The following is a 20,950-nucleotide window of genomic DNA, read 5'->3' as shown; positions in this document are numbered from 1 at the left end:
ACGGGTGACCCCCTATCTCCGCCCTCACTCAGCGGGTCGAGCGATCTCCTCCTGGATGTGGAAGCCCGCACTGCGGTTACTTCCCCCCGGGAGGGGATCCCAGAGCTTCTCGTCTTCCTCCGAGGAGGTTGACTTTGAGAGCCTGGATGTACAATCACAACCGCCACCCCGTTCGCCTCACTACGAGGAGCTGATGGAGGTGCTGACCAACGCGGTAGCCAAGCTTAACATCTCTTGGCCCGCTGAACAACAAAGTCATGAGCCGCAGCGAAGCAGATTAGATGATCGCTTCCTGCGGACAAGGTCAGCACCCCCTAAGCAGAGTCTTCCCTTCTTCCCCGATCTCCACAAAGAGCTTTCCAGATCGTGGGAGAAGCCGTACTCCTTCCGCCTCTTCAACCCCTCCGAAAATTATGGAAATGTGGGGGGTGCGGAGGAGTACGGATATAGGACGATGCCACAGGTTGAGCAGACGCTCTCACCCGGCTCGGCGTCCTCCTTGAAGGCTCCGCCCTTGCCCACTAAGCCATTGAATGTTACATCCAGCTTAATGGGCAAGGCGTACACGGCAGCAGGTCAGGCTGGTACATGCCTCCATACTATGGCAATCCTTCAAGCGTACCAAGCCGACCTGCTGAAGGAGTTTAATGAAGGCGAGGAAGTCAACATCACAGAGATGCGGCGTACTGCAGATCTCGCTCTCCGCGCCACCAAGGAGACCGCCCACGCTGTGGGGCGGTCTATGGCAGCCCTGGTGGCCGCGGAGAGGCATATCTGGCTGACCCTGTCCGAACTAAAAGAGAAGGACAGGGTCACGCTCCTGGACGCCCCCCTGCAACCATCTGGCCTCTTTGGTGCCTCGGTCGACAAAGTTGTCGCCAGGCACCAGGAGGCCCGCAAGCAGGCGGCGGCGTTCAGGACCTTCCTTCCTCGCCGAGTTTACTCCTTTGAGGCTGCTGGACGGGAGCAGCCTCAGCCGTGTACCAGCTCCTCGCACCGTGAGGCACAAAAACAGAGCGTTGCTGCCCGTGCTCCTCCGGCCAGGCCTAGAGGGCGGGGTCAGCAACGCTCTAAGCCGGGGGCCTCTAAGAAGAGGCCCGACCTGAGGGTCGTCCTCCAATCTAAGAGGTCCTCGGCTAAACGGCCCTGACGGTTGTGGCTCAGGGTCGTTGAGGGCAGCCCCTCTCGAGGGGGCTTGCATCGTCAAGCTCCCTCGGGGCCCTCAGGAGATTTGTCAGCTAACCCTGCCAGTGTTACAGGGCGCGGCGATCTCCCACGAACGTCATTCTCTAGCTGTTCCGCCCGGAAACGTAGCGGCCCTGGAGAGTTTGCAACCCCCGCGGGGGTCTTCAGAAGAGCTAGTTCAGGAGCTTCCTGCCAGCTCGCTGTTACAGGTCTCCGAATTAGTTCCTCAAATAAATCCAGACACCAGTCTCGAGAGGCTGGTTCCCTTAGTAAACTTTCTGGCAGCGTGGAAACTACTGCCAAATGTTTCTATGTGGGTCCTGCGTACTGTAGAGAAAGGTTATGCTATTCAGTTCGGCACCAAGCCGCTGCCTTTCAGCGGGGTGTTTCCAACTTTAGTAAGCCTCGAGCAGGGTCTGGTAATGGAACAGGAAGTAGAAACTCTTCTGAGGAAGGAGGCCATCGAGGTGGTCCCTCCTCAAGACAGGGAATCCGGGTTCTACAGCCGGTACTTCATTGTTCCGAAGAAGGATGGGGGGCTTCGGCCCATCTTAGATCTCAGGCTTCTAAACCGCTCAGTCAGGAAACTGAAGTTCAGAATGCTTACAGTCAAGCAGGTCGTGTCACAAATCAGGTCCGAGGAATGGTTCGTCACGATAGATCTAAAAGACGCATATTTCCACGTCTCCATCCTTCTTCAACACAGGAAGTTTTTCAGGTTCGCTTTCAGGGGCGAAGCTTACCAATACAGAGTACTTCCTTTCGGCCTAGCTCTCTCACCCCGAACTTTCATGAAGTGTGTGGATGCTGCGCTGGCTCCACTGCGACTCCAGGGCATCCGCATACTCAACTACATAGACGACTGGCTTATCCTAGCCAGTTCAGAGCAGTTAGCGGTTCAACATCGAGGTGTTGTTCTCGCTCACATGCAAAAGTTGGGGTTGAGACTCAACGCCAAGAAGAGTGTGCTCTCTCCATTACAGAGGACCACCTACTTAGGCGTGGTGTGGGATTCGACCACGATGCAGGCACGAATGTCACCTGCTCGAATCGATTCCATACTTACTGCAGTAAATGCGGTCAAGCTAGGCCAGTCACTCACTGTCAAACAGTTCCAAGTACTGTTAGGTCTTATGGCAGCCGCTTCCAACATAATACCTTTTGGACTGCTGCACATGAGGCCACTACAGTGGTGGCTCAGGACCAGGGGGTTCTCCCCGAGGGGAAACCCGTTCCGCAAGATCAAGGTCACGCGGCGCTGCCTACGTGCCTTGGCCATGTGGAAGAAACCCTGGTTCCTTTCTCAGGGTCCGGTATTGGGGGCTCCCTGTCGCCGCGTCTCGCTAGCGACAGATGCATCCCTCACCGGATGGGGGGCGGTCATGAGTGGCCGCTCAGCCCAAGGCAGAGAAGTGGAGGTTATGGGTGTGGCCCCTGAGGGGGCACAACTCATAGGAGCGGGTCTCTCAACCGAGGTTGTTGAGACCCTTCTCCAATCCAGAGCTCCCTCTACGAGGAAACTGTATGGCCTTAAGTGGAACCTGTTTGTTAGATGGTGTCACGAACACCACTTAGACCCAGTTAACTGCCCGGTCGGTACAGTTCTGGAGTTCCTACAGACTCGCCTTTCCACAGGGCTAGCTCACTCCACCCTGAAGGTCTTCGTGGCGGCTATAAGTGCCTACCATGCCCCTCTCGGTGGTCTTTCAGTGGGTCATTTGTTTCCTCCGCGGTGCACTCAGGTTGAGGCCTCGAGTGAAACCGAGGGTTCCTACGTGGGACCTAGCTGTAGTGCTAGAAGCTCTATGCAAGCCTCCTTTCGAGCCCATAGAGGAGAGTACAGACCGCCTGCTTACCATAAAGACAGCGCTGCTCTTAGCTCTCACCTCTCTGAAGAGAGTTGGGGACCTTCAGGCCCTTTCAGTGGCCCCTTCACACATTGACTTTGCCCCAGGGATGGCCAAAGCTTTTCTTTACCCGAGAGTCGGGTATGTACCGAAGGTCCCGTCCCTAGCACCTCAGCCAATCACGCTACAGGCGTTCTATCCTCCTCCGTTCACGGAGCCGGATCACAGGAAGCTAAACTGCATGTGCCCTGTCAGAGCATTAGATACCTACGTCCACAGAGCTGCCACGTGGCGTAGGTCAGAACAATTGTTTGTCTGTTTCGGCCCTCCAAGGAGGGGCTTCCCGGCTGCCAAGCCCACTATTAGTAGATGGATCATTGATGCCATTTCTACAGCGTATGAGTCCTCTGGTCTTCCAACCCCGTTGGGTCTCAAGGCTCACTCTACACGAGGTGTATCATCCTCCAAAGCTCTGACAGCAGGTGTCCCCATCCAGGACATCTGCAATGCTGCGGGTTGGTCCTCGCCCCTGACATTCGTCAGGTTTTACGAACTCGACCTCAGAGCCGCTCCAGGCTCCGCTGTCCTCTCGTCCTAACAAGTTAGGTCCAAGAGAGTCAGCCACCTCCCTAGCCAGGAGGAAACTTCTCAAGGCGCATTCTTTTGTTAAAAGAAGAGAAGTCACTTTCGCCACAAGAGATCTGCATCCTCAACCTTTTGTCCGTGGAATACTAGACAAAAGCTCTTACTCTCGCGCTCTGGTGCGGTTACCAGACCGAGCTCTTTCAGTCCCTCTTGTTCTGGCGGAACCCCAGACAAAGGACTAAGACTCCTCGTGAGGCCGAGGGCCGAGGGGTGCCTCTCGCACTGGCTGGCGTCCAGGCAGAGGTCCACTTGTTCTCGTGTGCCTGAGGGCCGAGAACCATACAGCCCTCTTGTCCACGGAATGCTAGACAATGGCTTAATTCCCCTCGTGTTCTGGCAAGACTACCAGACCGAGTGTATTTCGGTCCCTCTGGTTCTGGCCTTTCCCAGACCAAGGACTAAGACTCCTCGTCTGCCTGAGGGCCGAGGAGTGCCTCCTGCGCTGGCTGGCTACCAGGCAGAGGCCCTTACTGTCTTCCCCGTGAGTCCGAGGGCCGGGGACTGCAGTGCCCTCTTGTTCGCGTAATGCTAGACAATGGCTTATTCCCTCGCGTCCTGGCGGAGTTCAAGGCCGAGCTCTTGAGTCCCTCTTGTTCTGGCGGAACCCCAGACAAAGGACTACCTTCTCCTCGTGTGCCTGCGGGCCGAGGAGCACTCTTGAGGTTGAGTGCACTGTCCTCGTGGGTCAGAGGACCAAGGACTACCTTCACCATCTGTCCGCGGAATGCTAGACAGTGGTCATTGCGGTCCCTCTTGTTCTGGCTACCCCCAGACAAAGGACTAAGACTCCTCGTGTGCCTGAGGGCCGAGGAGTACCTCTCGCTCTGGCTGGCGACCAGACAGAGGAAGACTACCATTCCTTGTGTGCCCGAGGGCCGAGGACTACGGGGCCTTCTTGTCCGCGGAATGCTAGACAAGGGCTCTCTCTTTTCCACCCTGGTTGAGCAGACACTGCGCAGGGCTTGGAAATTATGGGGGCGTTGGTAGTCTCGTTCCCCATAGCGTTCCATGACGCAGCTCGAGTTCCCGGAAGGGAACGTCTCAGGTTACGTATGTAACCCTAGTTCCCTGAGGGAATGAGACGCCGCGTCTCGGACCATAATTCCCGCACCCTGCGGCGCTCGCTTCATTCCTAAAGAGCTGCCGCCAGCTTCAAACGCACGTGCTTTATACTTCCTGGTCGATGACGTCACCGCGCCTGTGACGTCACTCCCGTCTTTCATTGGTTGTAGACATGATTCAGAGTGCTGCCCGCCAATGGCGTTCCCCATAGCGTTCCATGACGCGGCGTCTCGTTCCCTCAGGGAACTAGGGTTACATACGTAACCTGAGACGTTTTCTACAAAATCTTTTTGTTTGTACCACAGGGGGGAAAAATAACATACAATTTTTAAATGTGAGAAGATAATAAAAAAAGTTCAGTCTTGCACAATAAAACAATTCTTGCTCAACTGTCCTTGGGTAGGCCCATCTATTGTTTTCAGTGAAGCTTCACAGAGAGCCTGGAGTGTTCATGTTTGGCCCCTTTTAATAATAAATCTCATTTTCCAGGAAATGGGAAAATACAAATGGACTTGGCCACATTTTAATTCAGTTCCCTTTTTTATGGCTCGTTATTTAACTCAATTAAAACCCTTTGAATGTTCATTACTGAAAGTGGTGGAACAGCAAGATTAAAGGTGGCTTAATAAATGCCACTTTCGTTTGCAATGAAGCTCACCTACTTAGCGACTGGCTAAAATTGTCCTTGGAAAAATGGCGAAATTACACGGTACAGTGAAGATATCTCAGGATTTCTCTTCCCTTTTGTCATTTTTTGAAAAGGCCACATCAATCTAAGATCTGTTTATAACTCTCAGATGCATGGTGTCTCGATTTTATAGTTTGCATAAATAGTCACGATCTTTATTTATTCATTTTTGCCTTCCCTTATGTCACAGCCAATGAGGAATTAAAGTGAGCGAACAAAACATAGTTTACCCAAGGGCGCTCACACCAGTGTTTCAGCACAATGGTACAGCAGTCGTGGCTAAAAGATGTCATGTATTGTGCATATGGTATGAAGCACACAGTGTCATGGCCTCTGTGTAGGATGTTGTTTGGTTGTGGACAGTGGCACTGAAGATGGATGAAGGCATATTTGTATCGCCTCATTAGAATTGTACAGTGCGCACTGAAGTGCATTTGTCCGAAGGGAGTCAAGCACTGTCAGAAAGATTGATTGTACAGTACTTGTTTTAGCGTTGATTTCCGACCATGCATTTCATATTGATTGCTTTTGTGCTGTTTTGGCAAACTTCTCAAGAATTTTTCAAGATAATATAACATTATTACTAAGGGCTAATGCGCTGAGACATGCCAACAACAACCGGAAGCTACATGTCTTTTGTGTACATATAGTCCACAAGAAAAAATTATAGTTGAATTCATAAAAATGATCCAGTTCAAAAGTTTATATACACTTGATTCTTAATACTGTGTTCTTACCTGAATGATTCACATCTGTGTTTTTTTTCTTGTTTAGTGAAAGTTGTTCATGAGTCCCTTGTTTGTCCTGTACAGTTAAACTGCCTGTTGTACTTCAGAAAAATCCTTCAGGTCCCACAAGTTCTTTAGTTTTTCAACAATTTTCTGTATATGAACCCTTTTCCAACAATGCCTGTATGATTTTGAGATCATTTTTTCACACTGAGGACAACTCATACGCAACTATTACAAAAGATTCAAACACTTACTGATGCTCCAGAAGGAAAAACGATGCATCAAGAGACACAGGGTGTAAACTTTTGAACTTTTTGAATTTGGAAATTAGGGTAAATTTAACATACTTTGTCTTCTGGGAAACATGTAAGTATCTTCTGTAGCTTCTGAAGGGCATAACTAAATGAAAAAAAAAAAAGATGTTTATGCAAAAAAAAAAAAAAAAAAAGAAAAAAAAAATTTACACATCTTCATTCTGTTCAAAAGTTTTCATCCCCTGGCTCTTAATTGATCGTGTTTTCTTCTGAAGCATCAATGAGAACTTTGAACCTTCTGTAATAGTTATATATGAGTCCCTCAGTTATCCTCAGTGTGTATCTCAAAATCATAAAGTCATTGTTGGAAACAATCTTATTATATCTTTGTCAGGTCAGTACTAAATAAAAAAAATAATGTGCATTTTGTATGATCCTTCTTATTATGGTAAAATAATTAACATTTTGCAGATTCTGCAAGGTGTATGTAAACTTTTGATTATATCAATATATATATATATATAATACAATATATAAGGATTTTGAATTAGAATGATTTAAGGCCACCTCTGCAAGCTTATGTTTTCTTGAGAGGCTAACAAGCTTAGTAGATGGAGATGTTGGTGTATGTTTGTTGATGTGTCTTGTGTCATGTTTACAGCTGGAGAGCTATATTCAGGAGAACGTGCGATCAGAGATGGAACGGAATGTCATTCACACTCAGACAGCCACCATGCTGGAGATTGGAACCAATCTTCTAAGCCAATCAGCGGAGAACACACGCAAACTGACAGATGTGGAGACACAGGTGAGGCTGATCAAATGCGACTGACAGCATCCAGATGAACAAATAGCACCCCTATTCTAACTGCAGCTTCCGTTTGTCTTTGCTATGATTTTTTTGTTCTCTAATTGCTTAAACCACATTTTGAAGACAAGCAGTTCTGAAAAGTGGGTATCTCTCATGTCATCGCTTGTCCAAAATTCTCTATTATAATAAGCAAACTGCTCAATAATTTGCATTGGTGACTCACAATCAAATTAAATTCTTGGACTTCGTTGGCTGAGAATATTTAATTTTGTGTAGTGAGTGAGTTCACAAAATTAGGCCTCAATGCATCACACTTGACACTCAAAGCACTGCTACCCATTTTGGACAGTGTGTGTGTGTGTGTGTGTTTGGTTTTTCACTCATCTGAATTCATGGCCAACAGAAGCAGGGTTAAGTGGCCATGCAGAGTAGTGTTGGAAAAGAATCAGAGAGACAGTGAAAAAAGCCCAACTAAAACAGCCATAGTGTTTATCCTCTCAAAGAGTGATTGTTTCACACTGCTATGTTTTTGCCTTCATTTTTTTCCGCAGTCAGCAGTTCATTGAACATCATAGTACAGCCTGAAAAAATATTAGCCTGCTTTTGTCAGGGTTTGAGCTGCTGTGTTTGAGGTGCTTGAAAAAACATGTAGCTGTTTGAAGGAACAGGCATGATGGGATAATCACTCATGATCTATGTGTGACTTCTGGAGTGTTTGGATCACTTGATTATGGCTTTATAAACTTAAAGAAAAGTTCAGCGAGGAATGAACCATCTGTCATTATTGTCTAACCTTCATGTCGCTCCAAATCCATAACTTTCTTTCTTCTGTGGTGTGTAAAAGGAAAGATTTTGAAGTCTTTTTATGCAGCTACAATGAATAGGACCTGTAATTTGTGAACATTCTTTCAAGTTGAATTGTTTAAATGAATCAAATGATTCGGTTACAGTGGTTTACAGCTTATTGACGAGGAAGGCTGTCAGTAAATACATAAATATTTTGATGGTCCTCACACAAAACTATCATATATCTTGAAATATATTGCATGAGACTTATGGAGTTTTTAAATGAAATTTTTGAGGTGCATTTGCATTCTCTTTGAAGCTTGAAAGCTTTAGCCACTGTATATTGTAATTGAATGGAAAACTGTGACCAGCGCAGTCTCTGGATTATTCCTTTTTTTGTTCTGTGGAAGAAAGAAAGTAATTCAGATTTGGAACAACATAAAGAAAATGACGGAATTTACATTTCTGGGTGAACTATTACTTTAACCCTGATTAAAACTCATTAACATACTGTATTTGTTTCCAGCATTGCTACTTCAAACATTGCTCTTGGAAAAAGTTGGCAAACTTAATGTTGTAGGGAAACATCTGGTACTACCTTCAACATTTAACTACAGCATTTTCTTGGAAAAAAAGTGAAATCCTGTACATTTACATGCAAGCAAAGATGAAAACCATAGTAGTTGGACTAGAAAAGCACCATCATTCTCCCGTGTCTTTGAATATTTTAAAGGTAATCTCTCTTTCCGCTTGTCTGTCATTTGGGCCTGTTTGCAGGTGCTGAACCAAACCAGTCGTCTGGAGATCCAGCTGCTGGAATACTCTCTGAGCACCAACCGGCTGGAGAAGCAGCTCTTAGAACAAACCCAGGAGGTCTCCCGCCTCAATGACAAAAACAGGTGAGTTGTCTGGAAATGTCGAGCGTCTCAGTCACACCCTGCTGTACATGAGTGCTCTCTGAAGTTACAAATGCAAAATGCATTAATCTACAAAGGATACAAAGGCAAACAGGTTGCAAGGTGCAAATGACCTGTGATATTATACCTCTAAAGTTGTTCATACATACATGTTTGTTAAATAGATAAAATGTGTGTGGGGTAGAAACACATATTATGCAGTAATACCTATGAGTATTAATTAATTACATCACGTCGCCTCTTTATAGCTTTCTTTTTATATATAAAAATAAAATAAAGTCAAATGTATTGTACTCCACGTCCATCTGTATTTGACCAACACACATACAGTCAAGGCCGAAATTATTCGCTGGCAAATTCTCCAAAAAGATAATAAGACGATGTATAAAAGGCATCATTGTGGAAATTTTTTTTTTCTCAGCTTTTATTTACATTTGAACAAAAAGTGGCATGTCCAAAATTATTCATACCCTTTGCAAACTGTCACAGTCTATGGGAAAATCCTAAGTTCTATACCATTCCAAATAGTCCAAGCTGTTCTAAAGCATCCTAATTACCCTGATTCATTGGGAACAGCTGTTTTAATCAACTCAACAGGTGAAAAACACAAGCTCTCTGCTGTTGGTTTGTGGACAGTCATGGCTAAGACAAAGGAGCTCACTGAGGACCTGCTCATAAGTCAGGAAAGGGCTATAAGACCATATCCAAATGGTTTGAAGTTCCAGTGGCTACAGTGCAAAGTATTATTAAAAAATACAAGACGTTCCGCACTGTGAAAAATCTCAGAGGACGTGGTCGGAAGTCAAAAGTGACACCTGTGGTAGCCAGGAGGATAGTGAGAGAGGTAAAAAAGAGTCCAAGGATCACCACCAAGGCCATCCTGATGAATCTGGGCTCTGCTGGTGGCAACATCTCAAGGCAGACAGTCCAATGGACACTGCACACCGCTGGGTTTCACGAACGCAGACCACTTCTCCAGATAAGGCATACAAAAGCCTGCTTGGCCTTTGCAAATGCTCATCTGGACAAAGAAGAAGACTACTGGTCTTCTATTTTATCGTCAGATGAAACAAAAATGTAATTGTTTGGCCACAATGATGTAGCCTTCATTTGGTGTAAAAAAGGAGAAGCCTTCAACCCTAAGAACACCATCCCCACTGTCAAACATGGTGGTGGGAACCTAATGTTTTGGGGGTGTTTTTCAGCCGGTGGACCAGGGAAACTAATCACAGTAAACGGCACCATGAAAAAGGAATCAAAATACATCAAAATTTTCAACAACAGCATCAGGCAGTCTGCAGAGAAATTTGGCCTTGGGCACCAGTGGACATTACAGCATGACAACGACCCAAAACACACAGCAAAAGTGGTGAAGAAATGGTTAGCAGACAAAAACATTAACGTTTTGCAGTGGCCCAGCCAGAGTCCTGACTTAAATCCAATTGAGAATCTGTGGAGGAAGCTAAAGATCAGGGTGATGGCAAGGAGACCCTCCAACCTGAAAGAGTTGGAGCACATCGCTAAAGATGAATGGGCAAAAATTCCAGTGGAGACTATCAAATATGGAGCATATCAAATATGGAAAATGGAAACTAAAACATGCTTGCTTGATACAGAAGAACCAACAAAGTTTGTTATTGTGCATCAAGCAAACTTCTGTAATAGTTGCATATGAGTCCCTCAGTTGTCCTCAGTGTGAAAAGATGGATCTCAAAATCATACAGTCATTGTTGGAATGGGTTCAAATACACAAAAATGCTGAAAAAACAAATAATTTGTGGGACCTGAAGGATTTTTCTGAAGAACAGCAGGCAGTTTACTGTTCAGGACAAACAAGGGACTCATGAAATCACAAAAAAAAAAAAAAAGCACTAAATTCAACAAGTTTTTTCTCTTGTAGAATATATGAAATGGTCTTTTATGTGAATCTAATTCAGGTCGGTACTGAATAAAAAATAACATGCATTTAGTATGATCCCTCTTATTTTGGTAAAACAACAAAACTTTTGACTTCAACTGTATGTGCTTTGATCATTTTTATATTTGATTTAAAAACGATATCTTGGTAGAATGGACTTTCAACGGAAGGACAGAAATCTCTTAGGCTTTTTAAAAAATATCTTTATTTGTGTTTTGAAGATGAACAAGAGTGAGGATCAAAGAACACTGTAACCATTTACGGTCCTTAAAGTCATTCCAAACCTGTATGCATTTCTAGGTGTAGCACAAAAGAAGAATGTTAGTATGCAAAAACGTTCAGTCCCCATTGACTTCCATTGTATTTATTGTCCATACAGTAGAAGTCAATGGGAAACAAAATAGTTGGTTACCAACATTTTTCAAAGTATCTGCTTTTATTCTCTACAGAAGAAAGACAGTTATACAGAGTAAGTAAATGATGACAGAATTTTCATTTTTTGCTGAAGTATTCCTTTAATATCAGGTGTAAACAGGCCCAAAATCATCTCATCAATGACCTAAGAGAGATATGTCTCATTTTCCCTGTTTATTCCTGGTGTTTACTATTTCATATACTGAAAATAGGTTATGAAACAAGCATCACCTGTTTCACATCTCTTTTATGACTTTATAATTGCATCCAAATAAACAATGTTTAAGTTTAAAGCACCTTTGACACAAAAAACAGCACTCTGTTACAGTAAATTGGCTGTCATGCGCCAGTAATAAAGAAAATGCATTTTCATCTTTCCCTGTTGGTCTTTGGGGAAGTATAACTCAGTAATTATGCATCTTTCTGCTAACCCAAATTAAAATATGCAAGCTTTTTTTGTGGAAACTTAAACTTTCTGTCTGAAAATGGGACAGTAAGATAATCTATTCAGGACTGAAATATTGTTGAACAGGATGTTCCCTTCCGGGAACTCTACACTGCGTCCTGAGACACTTTTGGGGAACGCCATTGGCGGGCCGCACTCTGAGTCATGTCCAACGTCCAATGAGAAACGGGAGTGACGTCACAGGCGCGGTGACGTCATCGACCAGGAAGTATATAAGCACGTGCGTTTGAAGCTGGCGTCAGCTTTTGTCATTCAGCGAGAGCGCTCTGTGTTATTGTCTGTCTGGTTTGCATTTTGCTGTTTTTTAGTGCCAGTTTGCACTACTTTTATTTGAGCAAAATGCCAGGGGGAAAACGTTCTTTTAAGAACGCACGTTCTAAGGCGGTTCAGCAGCCACATAGAAAGTGTGTCCCTCCCTGCCAACGTTTCATTGTTGGTGGGGATACACACGATCTATGTGTGGTCTGCTTGGGAGCGGAGCATGCTAGGTCAGCCCTTGAGGGGGTTGGCTGCCCGCAGTGCGAGCGAATGCCGCTGCGGTTGCTCCGTTCCCGGAAAGCCCTCTTTGAGGAGGGGGCTTTCACTAGCGTTCCCCGTGGGTCTGGCCCCGCTTCCGCTGAGGCGGAGCGGCAGCTGCACTCATGGGGTTCGCAGGTAGATCTGCTGGAGGGAGTTGAGACGGGTGATCCCCTATCTCTCTCCTCACCCAGCGGATCGTATGACCTCCTCTTGGATGAGGAAGCCCGCACTGCGGTTCCTTCCCTCCAAGAGGAGGAGTCAGCGCTCCTTCTGTCTTCCTCCGAGGAGGTTGATGTTGAGAGCGTTGACACCCCACAACCGCCCCCCCATTCACCCCAATACGAGGAGCTAGTGGAGGTGCTGACTAGCGCGGTGGCCAAGCTTAACATCAGTTGGCCACCAGCACAAGATCATGAACCGCAGGGAAGCAGGCTCGATGAGCGCTTCCTGCGGGCAAAGCCAGCACCTCCCAAACGGAGCCTTCCTTTTTTCCCCGATCTCCACAAAGAGATCAGGAGATCGTGGGAAAAACCGTATTCCTCGCGTCTCTTCTCCCCCGCCTCTGATTACTACGGTAATGTGGGGGGGATGGAGGAATGCGGTTACAGGGCGATGCCCCAGGTCGAGCAGACACTAGCGAGCTATCTGTCTCCCGGCCTGGCATCGTCCCTGAAGGCTCCGTCCTTACCCACCAGGCCACTAAAGATCACGTCTGGTCTGATGGGTAAGGCATATGCGGCAGCAGGTCAGGCTGGTGGTTGCCTACACACCATGTCTGTGCTCCAGGCATACCAGGCCGACCTGCTGAAGGAGTTTAGTGACGGTGAGGAAGTGAGCGTCACAGAGATGCGCAGGACCGCAGACCTGGCGCTCCGCGCCACCAAGGAGACCGCCCGTGCCATTGGGCGGTCTATGGCAGCCTTGGTGGCCGCGGAGAGGCATCTCTGGTTGACCCTGTCCGACATGAAGGAGAAGGACAGGGTCACGCTCCTGGACGCCCCCCTGCAGCCCTTTGGCCTCTTTGGTGACTCTGTGGACACTGTTGTCAGCAGACACCAGGAGGCCCGCAGGCAGGCAGCGGCGTTCCAGCGGTTTCTTCCTCGCCGCACTTACTCCTCTGGGGCTGCTGGACGGGAGCAGCCCCAGCCGCAAGCTAGCTCCTCGCACCGGGATGCACAGAAAAGGGGTGTTGCTACCCGCACCCCTCCGGCTAAGCCTAGAGGGCGGGCTCAGCAACACTCCAAGCCGGGGTCCTCTAAGACTAGGCCGGACCTGAGGGTCGTCCTACAGTCTAAGAGGACCGCGGCTAAACGGCCCTGATGGTCGTGGCCCAGGGCCAATGAGGGCAGCCCCTCTCGAAGACTTAGGTGCTTCACCGCCTCTGAGGAGTACGGTGACCACCTCTCTTCGGGGCCCTCAGGAGATTCGTCAGCTAACCCTGCCGGTGTTACAGGGCGCGGCAGTCTCCCGCGAACATCATTCTCTGGTCCTTCCGCCCGGAATCGTAGCGGAACCAGAGAGTTCGCCACCCCCACGGGGGTCTCTAGAGCGCTCACTTCAGGTGCATCCTGCCAGTTCGCTGCTACAGGTCACCAAGTTAGCTCCTCTAATAAATCCAGAGACCAGTCTCGAGAGGCTGGTTCCCTTAGTAGAATTTCTGGCAGCGTGGAAACTACTGCCAAATATTTCTATGTGGGTCCTGCGTACTGTAGAGAAAGGTTATTGCATTCAATTCGGCGCCAAGCCGCCGCCTTTCAGCGGGGTATTTCCTACTCTGGTAGGCCCCGAGCAGGCTCTGGTATTGGAACAGGAAGTGAATACTCTCCTGAGGAAGGAGGCCATCGAGGTGGTCCCTCCTCAACACAGAGAATCCGGGTTCTACAGCCGGTACTTCATTGTTCCCAAGAAGGATGGGGGCCTGCGGCCCATTTTAGATCTCAGACAGCTAAACCTCTCAGTAAGAAAACTGAAGTTCAAAATGTTGACTGTCAGACAGGTCGTGTCTCAAATCAGGTCCGAGGACTGGTTTGTCACGATAGATCTGAAAGACGCATACTTTCACGTCTCCATCCTTCCTCAACACCGGAAGTTCCTCAGGTTCGCTTTCAGGGGCAAAGCTTACCAATACAGAGTTCTTCCGTTCGGCCTAGCGCTCTCTCCCCGAACTTTCACGAAGTGTGTGGATGCTGCTCTGGCTCCACTGCGACTCCAGGGCATCCGCATACTCAACTACATAGACGACTGGCTCATCCTAGCCAGTTCAGAACAGTTAGCGGCTCAACATCGAGATGTTGTTCTTGCTCACATGAAAAAGCTGGGGTTGAGACTCAACGCCAAGAAAAGTGTGCTGTCTCCATTACAGAGAACCACTTATCTAGGTGTAATCTGGGATTCGACCACGATGCAGGCACGATTGTCACCTGCTCGGATCGAGTCGATCCTTACTGCAGCAAATGCGGTCAAGCTAGGCCTGCTACTCACTGTCAAACAGTTCCAAGTACTGTTAGGTCTTATGGCAGCTGCATCCAACATGATACCTCTTGGACTGCTGCACATGAGACCACTGCAGTGGTGGCTCAAAACCAAAGGGTTTTCCCCGAGGGGGAACCCATTCCGCAAGATCAAGGTCACGCGGCGCTGCCTACGTGCCTTAGTCATGTGGAAAAAGCCCTGGTTCCTATTACAAGGTCCAGCGCTGGGAGCTCCTTGCCGCCGCGTCACGCTAGCGACAGATGCATCCCTCACCGGGTGGGGAGCGGTCATGAGTGGCCGCTCCGCCCAAGGCCTATGGAACGACCGGCATCACTCTTGGCACATAAATTGCCTAGAAATGTTGGCAGTATTCCTGGCTCTGAAGCATTTCCTTCCAGACCTGAGAAACCGTCACGTGCTGGTCCGCACAGACAACACGGCGGTGGTCTACTATATAAACCACCAGGGATATATATAAACCATCGTTCACGCCCCTTATACAAGCTGGCGTGCCAGATCATCCTGTGGTCACAAGGGAAGCTTCTCTCATTGAGAGCAGTTCACATTCCTGGACGTCTCAATGTGGGAGCAGACGTCCTGTCGAGGCAGGGGCTGAGGCCCGGGGAATGGATGCTTCACCCTCAGGTGGTGAAGCAGATATGGAGAGTCTTTGGTCAAGCCCAGGTGGACCTCTTTGCGACTCAGGAGACATCGCAATGTCCCCTTTGGTACTCTCTAGTTCCTCCAGCTCCTCTCGGACTGGATGCCATGGTACAGACGTGGCCGAGGCTTCGTCTGTACGCTTTTCCCCCGATCGCTCTGCTCCCGGGAGTTCTGGAAAGAGTGCGCCGGTACGGAGTATGGCTGCTGCTAGTAGCCCCGTACTGGCCGGCCCGAGTATGGTTCTCGGATATAATCGCCCTCCTCGACGGCTCTCCATGGGAGATTCCTGTCAGGAGCGACCTTCTTTCTCAGGCTGGGGGCGCAATATGCCACCCCCACCCAGAGAAGTGGAAGTTATGGGTGTGGCCCCTGAGGGGGCACAACTCATAGAAGCTGGTCTCTCAACCGAGGTTGTTGAGACCATCCTTCAATCCAGAGCTCCCTCTACGAGGAAACTTTATGGCCTAAAGTGGAACCTGTTTGCGTCATGGTGTCATGAACGCCGCTTAGACCCAGTCCACTGCCCGGTTGGTACAGTGCTGGAGTTCCTGCAAACTCGTTTGTCCGCTGGGTTAGCTCACTCCACCTTGAAGGTGTACGTGGCGGCTATATCGGCTTACCACGCCCTTCATGGCGGCCTTTCAGTGGGCAAGAACCCCCTGGTCTCACGTTTCCTCCGCGGTGCACTCAGGCTGAGGCCTCGTGCAAGACCGAAAGTCCCTACATGGGACTTAGCTGTGGTGTTGGAGGCGCTGTGTAAGCCTCCCTTCGAGCCTCTGGAGGAGGCCTCCGATCGGATGCTTACCCTAAAGACAGCATTGCTGCTGGCGCTAACGTCTCTCAAGAGAGTCGGGGACCTGCAGGCCCTTTCAGTGGCCCCTTCTTACATTGACTTTGCCCCAGGGTTGGCCAAAGCATTCCTTTACCCACGAGCTGGGTACGTACCCAAGGTCCCATCAGCGACACCACAGCCAATAACGCTCCAAGCGTTTTACCCTCCTCCATTCGTGGAGCACGACCAGAGGAAGTATAATTTAATGTGTCCAGTAAGAGCACTGGACACTTATGTCCACAGAGCTGCCCTGTGGCGTAAATCAGAGCAACTTTTGGTCTGTTACGGCCCCCCTAAGAGGGGGTGCCCGGCTTCCAAGCCTACTATCAGTAAGTGGATCATTGATGCCATCTCTACTGCCTACGAGTCCTCTGGTCTCCCATCCCCGATGGGAGTCAAGGCTCACTCAACTAGAGGCATTGCAGCCTCTAAAGCTCTGATGGCAGGTGTCCCGATCCAGGACATCTGCAGTGCGGCGGGTTGGTCCTCACCTCTAACGTTCGTCAGATTCTACGAACTAGACCTCAGAGTCACTCCTGGCTCAGTCGTCCTTCAGCCCTAGCATTGCTAGGCCTAGAGGTGCTTAGGCGCTTTCCTCTATGGAGGAAAAGGATTTCTACCCTCTCGACCTGGCAGTCCTCCAGGCGAGGGGTGTGATATCCTGCCTCGCGTGCCCGAGGGCCGAGGCCTGTGTTCCTCTTGTCTGGTGGTTGATCACAGACAGAGATGTTTTCTAGTGTCCTGGCGGTCCACCAGGCACTTCTTGTGTCCCTCTTGTTCTGGCCGTAGCGCAGACAAAGGTCTACCACTTCTCCTCGTGTGCCCGAGGGCCGAGGAGCCTTTCTCCCCCTGCACTGGTCTTGTGACAGGCAGCGGTTGAGAACCCTAGCCTCGTGTGCCTGAGGGCCGAGGCTCATTTATCCCTCTTGTCTGGTGGTTGATCACAGACAGAGATGTATTCCAGTGTCCTGGCACGTTCACCAGGCACTTCTTGTGTCCCTCTTGTTCTGGCCGTAGCGCAGACAAAGGACTACCATTTCTCCTCGTGTGCCCAAGGGCCGAGGAGCCTTTCTCCCCCTGCACTGGTCTTGTGACAGGCAGCGGTTGAGAACCCTAGCCTCGTGTGCCTGAGGGCCGAGGCTCATTTATCCCTCTTGTCTGGTGGTGGATCACAGACAGAGATGTATTCCAGTGTCCTGGCACGTTCACCAGGCACTTCTTGTGTCCCTCTTGTTCTGGCCGTAGCGCAGACAAAGGACTACCATTTCTCCTCGTGTGCCTGAGGGCCGAGGCTCATTTATCCCTCTTGTCTGGTGGTTGATCACAGACAGAGATGCATTATCACTCGCGTCCTGGCAAGATCACCAGGCGGAGTTTCCATAGTGTCTCATCAGGTAAGTATTCCAGACACTGGATTATGCTAACCTCGTGTGCCCGAGGGCCGAGGTACATTCTCTCCCTCTTGTCTGGTGGGCTCCACAGACAGAGATGTATTATCACTCATGTCCTGGCAAGTTTCCCAGGCTGAAGTGTACCAAGACACAACTTTTCCACTCTTGGCCTAGCAGACAAAAACTGGGCAGGGCCTTGGAAATTATGGGGGCGTTGATACCTCGTTCCCCAAAGTGTCTCAGGACGCAGTGTAGAGTTCCCGGAAGGGAACGTCTCAGGTTACGTATGTAACCCTGGTTCCCTGAGGGAACGAGACACTGCGTCTCGGACCATAATTCCCGCATCCCTGCTGCGCTCGCTTCATTCCTATAAGCCGACGCCAGCTTCAAACGCACGTGCTTATATACTTCCTGGTCGATGACGTCACCGCGCCTGTGACGTCACTCCCGTTTCTCATTGGACGTTGGACATGACTCAGAGTGCGGCCCGCCAATGGCGTTCCCCAAAAGTGTCTCAGGACGCAGTGTCTCGTTCCCTCAGGGAACCAGGGTTACATACGTAACCTGAGACGTTTTTGAGACAAGGTGTTTTACAACAAAGCTGCAGCTAAACAATAGCAATGTTTCATCTTAACAAATTTAAATGACTAAAAACAATCATCTTAAAAACTATTTAGTGTTTTTTAGACAAAATGACAAGGTATTCTCAAGTGCAGAGCTCCATGGATGCATGCTGGAAGAACAGAAACAGCAAGTGAAGAGGGATTTAGGGAATGTTTCTTTCGACTAGCTGAAAGTAGCTTGTTCAATCTGTGTGGGTGGATCGTTTCAATAAAAAACTGCTGCAAAGTCATTAGTCGGACTCATAAAGATCAGGCCTGTGGGATTTATTGTCTTTATTTGGAGCTTGGTACGGTGCCAGCTCACACAGCCTGTCAGAGTGTTGATTTTGATTTTGATAGAGAAGCCCAGGCAACAACACCATCTGTGAATGGCAGCGGTATCCAGGTGTTTACAGGTCTACCAGCCTCTCAGGCTCACAGAGGTGTGTGATGTGGAATCTGAGAGGCTTGTTCAAGGGTGTCGTCTGTGCTGAGAGCGGCGTGAACCAACAAACAGCTCTTCACAGACAGAGTGAAGTATTAAAAATTAACATTTGATATGACACTTAATATAGTAAGACAAAACGCCTGTGTCTAAAGGCACAATTTATGTGTGCCCCATCCCCATAGTGTAACCTGTTAGACTAATACAAACGGTAAAGCATAATAATTCCCGGACTTTCTTTCTAAATTAATTTGCTATTTAAAAAGCCTTTCATCATTTACTGCTAAATAATATTTGAATGTGCTCAGGGAATTTAGCTATTGAAAATTAGCTATTGAAATTAATATAACTCCACTCCAATAAAATGAACAAAATGACTTGAATAAAAATAAGTTAATTTTGCTGAATGAGATCAGGTTAGTAAAATGATTCAATCTTCTCCTTACTGTTTTGAACCATAGGGACTTTGATTGAAAAGTCACTTGCGGCAAAGGTTCTGACCATTTCAGCTCTGGCTAGTCTTTGAAAGGTTCATAAAGATTTATGCATTTCTAAAGTTGTCCATACAACTTTAGAGATGCATAATTAAATACTTGAGATATGTTGATATTGTATATTTCAGTGTCTTGGGTCCCACTTTATATTAAGTGGCTTTAACTACTATATACTTACATCAGAAAATATGTACTGAAAAAATGTACTTATTGTAATATTGTATTTTAAATTCTATTGCTGCTGTTGAGACAGGTTTTATGGTATGAGTAGGTTTAAGAGTGGGTTAAGGTGTAAAATATGGGTCAACAGTGTAATTACAAAAAATTATTGACAGATGTAATTACATGCTGGTATAGGAAAAAATATAAGTACAGTCAAGCCCGAAATGATTCATACCCTTTGCAAACTGTCACAGTCTATGGGAAAATCCAAAGTTCCATACCATTCCAAATAGTCCAAGCTGTTCTAAAGCATCCTAATTACCCTGATTCATTGGGAACAGCAGTTTTAATAACCTAACCCTAACCCTAACCCTAATCAGGTGAAAAACAGAAGCTCTCTGCTGTTGGTTTGTGGACAGTCATGGCTAAGACAAAGGAGCTCACTGAGGACCTGCTCACAAGCCAGGAAAGGGCTATAAGTCAATATTTAAATGTTTTGAAGTTCCAGTGGCTACAGTGCAAAGTATTATTAAAAAATACAAGACGTTCCGCACTGTGAAAAATCTCAGAGGACGTGGTCGGAAGCCAAAAGTGACACCTGTGCTGGCCAGGAGGATAGTGAGAGTGGTAAAAAGAATTCAGACACAGACCAAGGAGGACACCACTTCTCCAGATAAGGCACACAAAAGCCCGCTTGGCCTTTGCAAATGCTCATCTGTACAAAGAAGAAGACTTCTGGTCTTCTGTTTTATGGGCAGATGAAACAAAAATTTAATTGTGTGGCCACAATGATGTAGCCTTCATTTGGCGTAAAAAAGGAGAAGCCTTCAACCCTAAGAACACCATCCCCACTGTCAAACATGGTGGTGGGAACCTAATGTTTTGGGGGTGTTTTTCAGCCGGTGGACCAGGAAAACTAATCACAGTAAACGGCAGCATTAAAAAGAAGCAATACATCAAAATTCTCAACAACAACATCAGGCAGTCTGCAGAGAAACTTGGCCTTAGGCACCAGTGGACATTTCAGCATGACAACGACCCAAAACACACAGCAAAAGTGGTGAAGAAATGGCTAGCAGACAAAAACATTAACAATTTGCAGTGGCCCAGCCAGAGTCCTGACTTAAATCCAATTGAGAATCTGTGGAGGGAGCTAAAGATCAGGGTGATGGCAAGGAGACCCTCCAACCTGAAAGAGTTGGAGCTCATCGCTAAAGATGAATGGGCAAAAATACCAGTGGAGACATGCAAAAAGCTGGTCAGCAATTATAGAAAGCTATAATTGCTTGACTGTACATTGTAAAAGCATGTATGTGCACAATAAGTACATTGTATCAAATTATTAATTTACATGTAAATACATAGTAGTTAAGGCAAATCTAATTTAAAGTGGGACCCAAAAATGTATATGTATGAATATGTATGAAATCACTCTAAGTAACTAGAGGTGCAGCTATTCAACAGTTTACTGTTAATTTGGTGATATAAATATATCCAAAATTCAACAAACCAGAAGTTAATATTGAGAAACCTACATTTTAGACACAATCTTGTTACTTATTTCTGCTCTGCCAATAAAAATAGTACCAGTTCTATTCCTCTCTGAGCCCATAGCTGCCTTGCTTCTTAAATGAATCAATGTTAAC

General features: G+C 47.5%; 1 protein-coding gene across 1 annotated transcript in view; it reads left to right on the top strand.

Moving 5' to 3' along the window:
* The first annotated feature begins 7,077 nt into the window (after positions 1-7,077).
* angpt2b (angiopoietin 2b) overlaps positions 7,078-20,950 on the top strand; it is a 34,073-nt gene continuing 20,200 nt past the window's right edge. The window contains exons 1-2 of the mRNA XM_073822143.1: positions 7,078-7,220; positions 8,787-8,908. Of these exons, the coding sequence (XP_073678244.1) occupies positions 7,110-7,220; positions 8,787-8,908 (233 nt within the window). The 5' untranslated portion in view covers positions 7,078-7,109. The remainder of the gene's footprint in view (positions 7,221-8,786; positions 8,909-20,950) is intronic.

The sequence above is a fragment of the Garra rufa genome, chromosome 17, assembly GCF_049309525.1.
Source record: "Garra rufa chromosome 17, GarRuf1.0, whole genome shotgun sequence".
NCBI classification, from domain to species: domain Eukaryota; kingdom Metazoa; phylum Chordata; class Actinopteri; order Cypriniformes; family Cyprinidae; genus Garra; species Garra rufa.
This window is presented reverse-complemented; position numbering and strand designations above follow the sequence as displayed.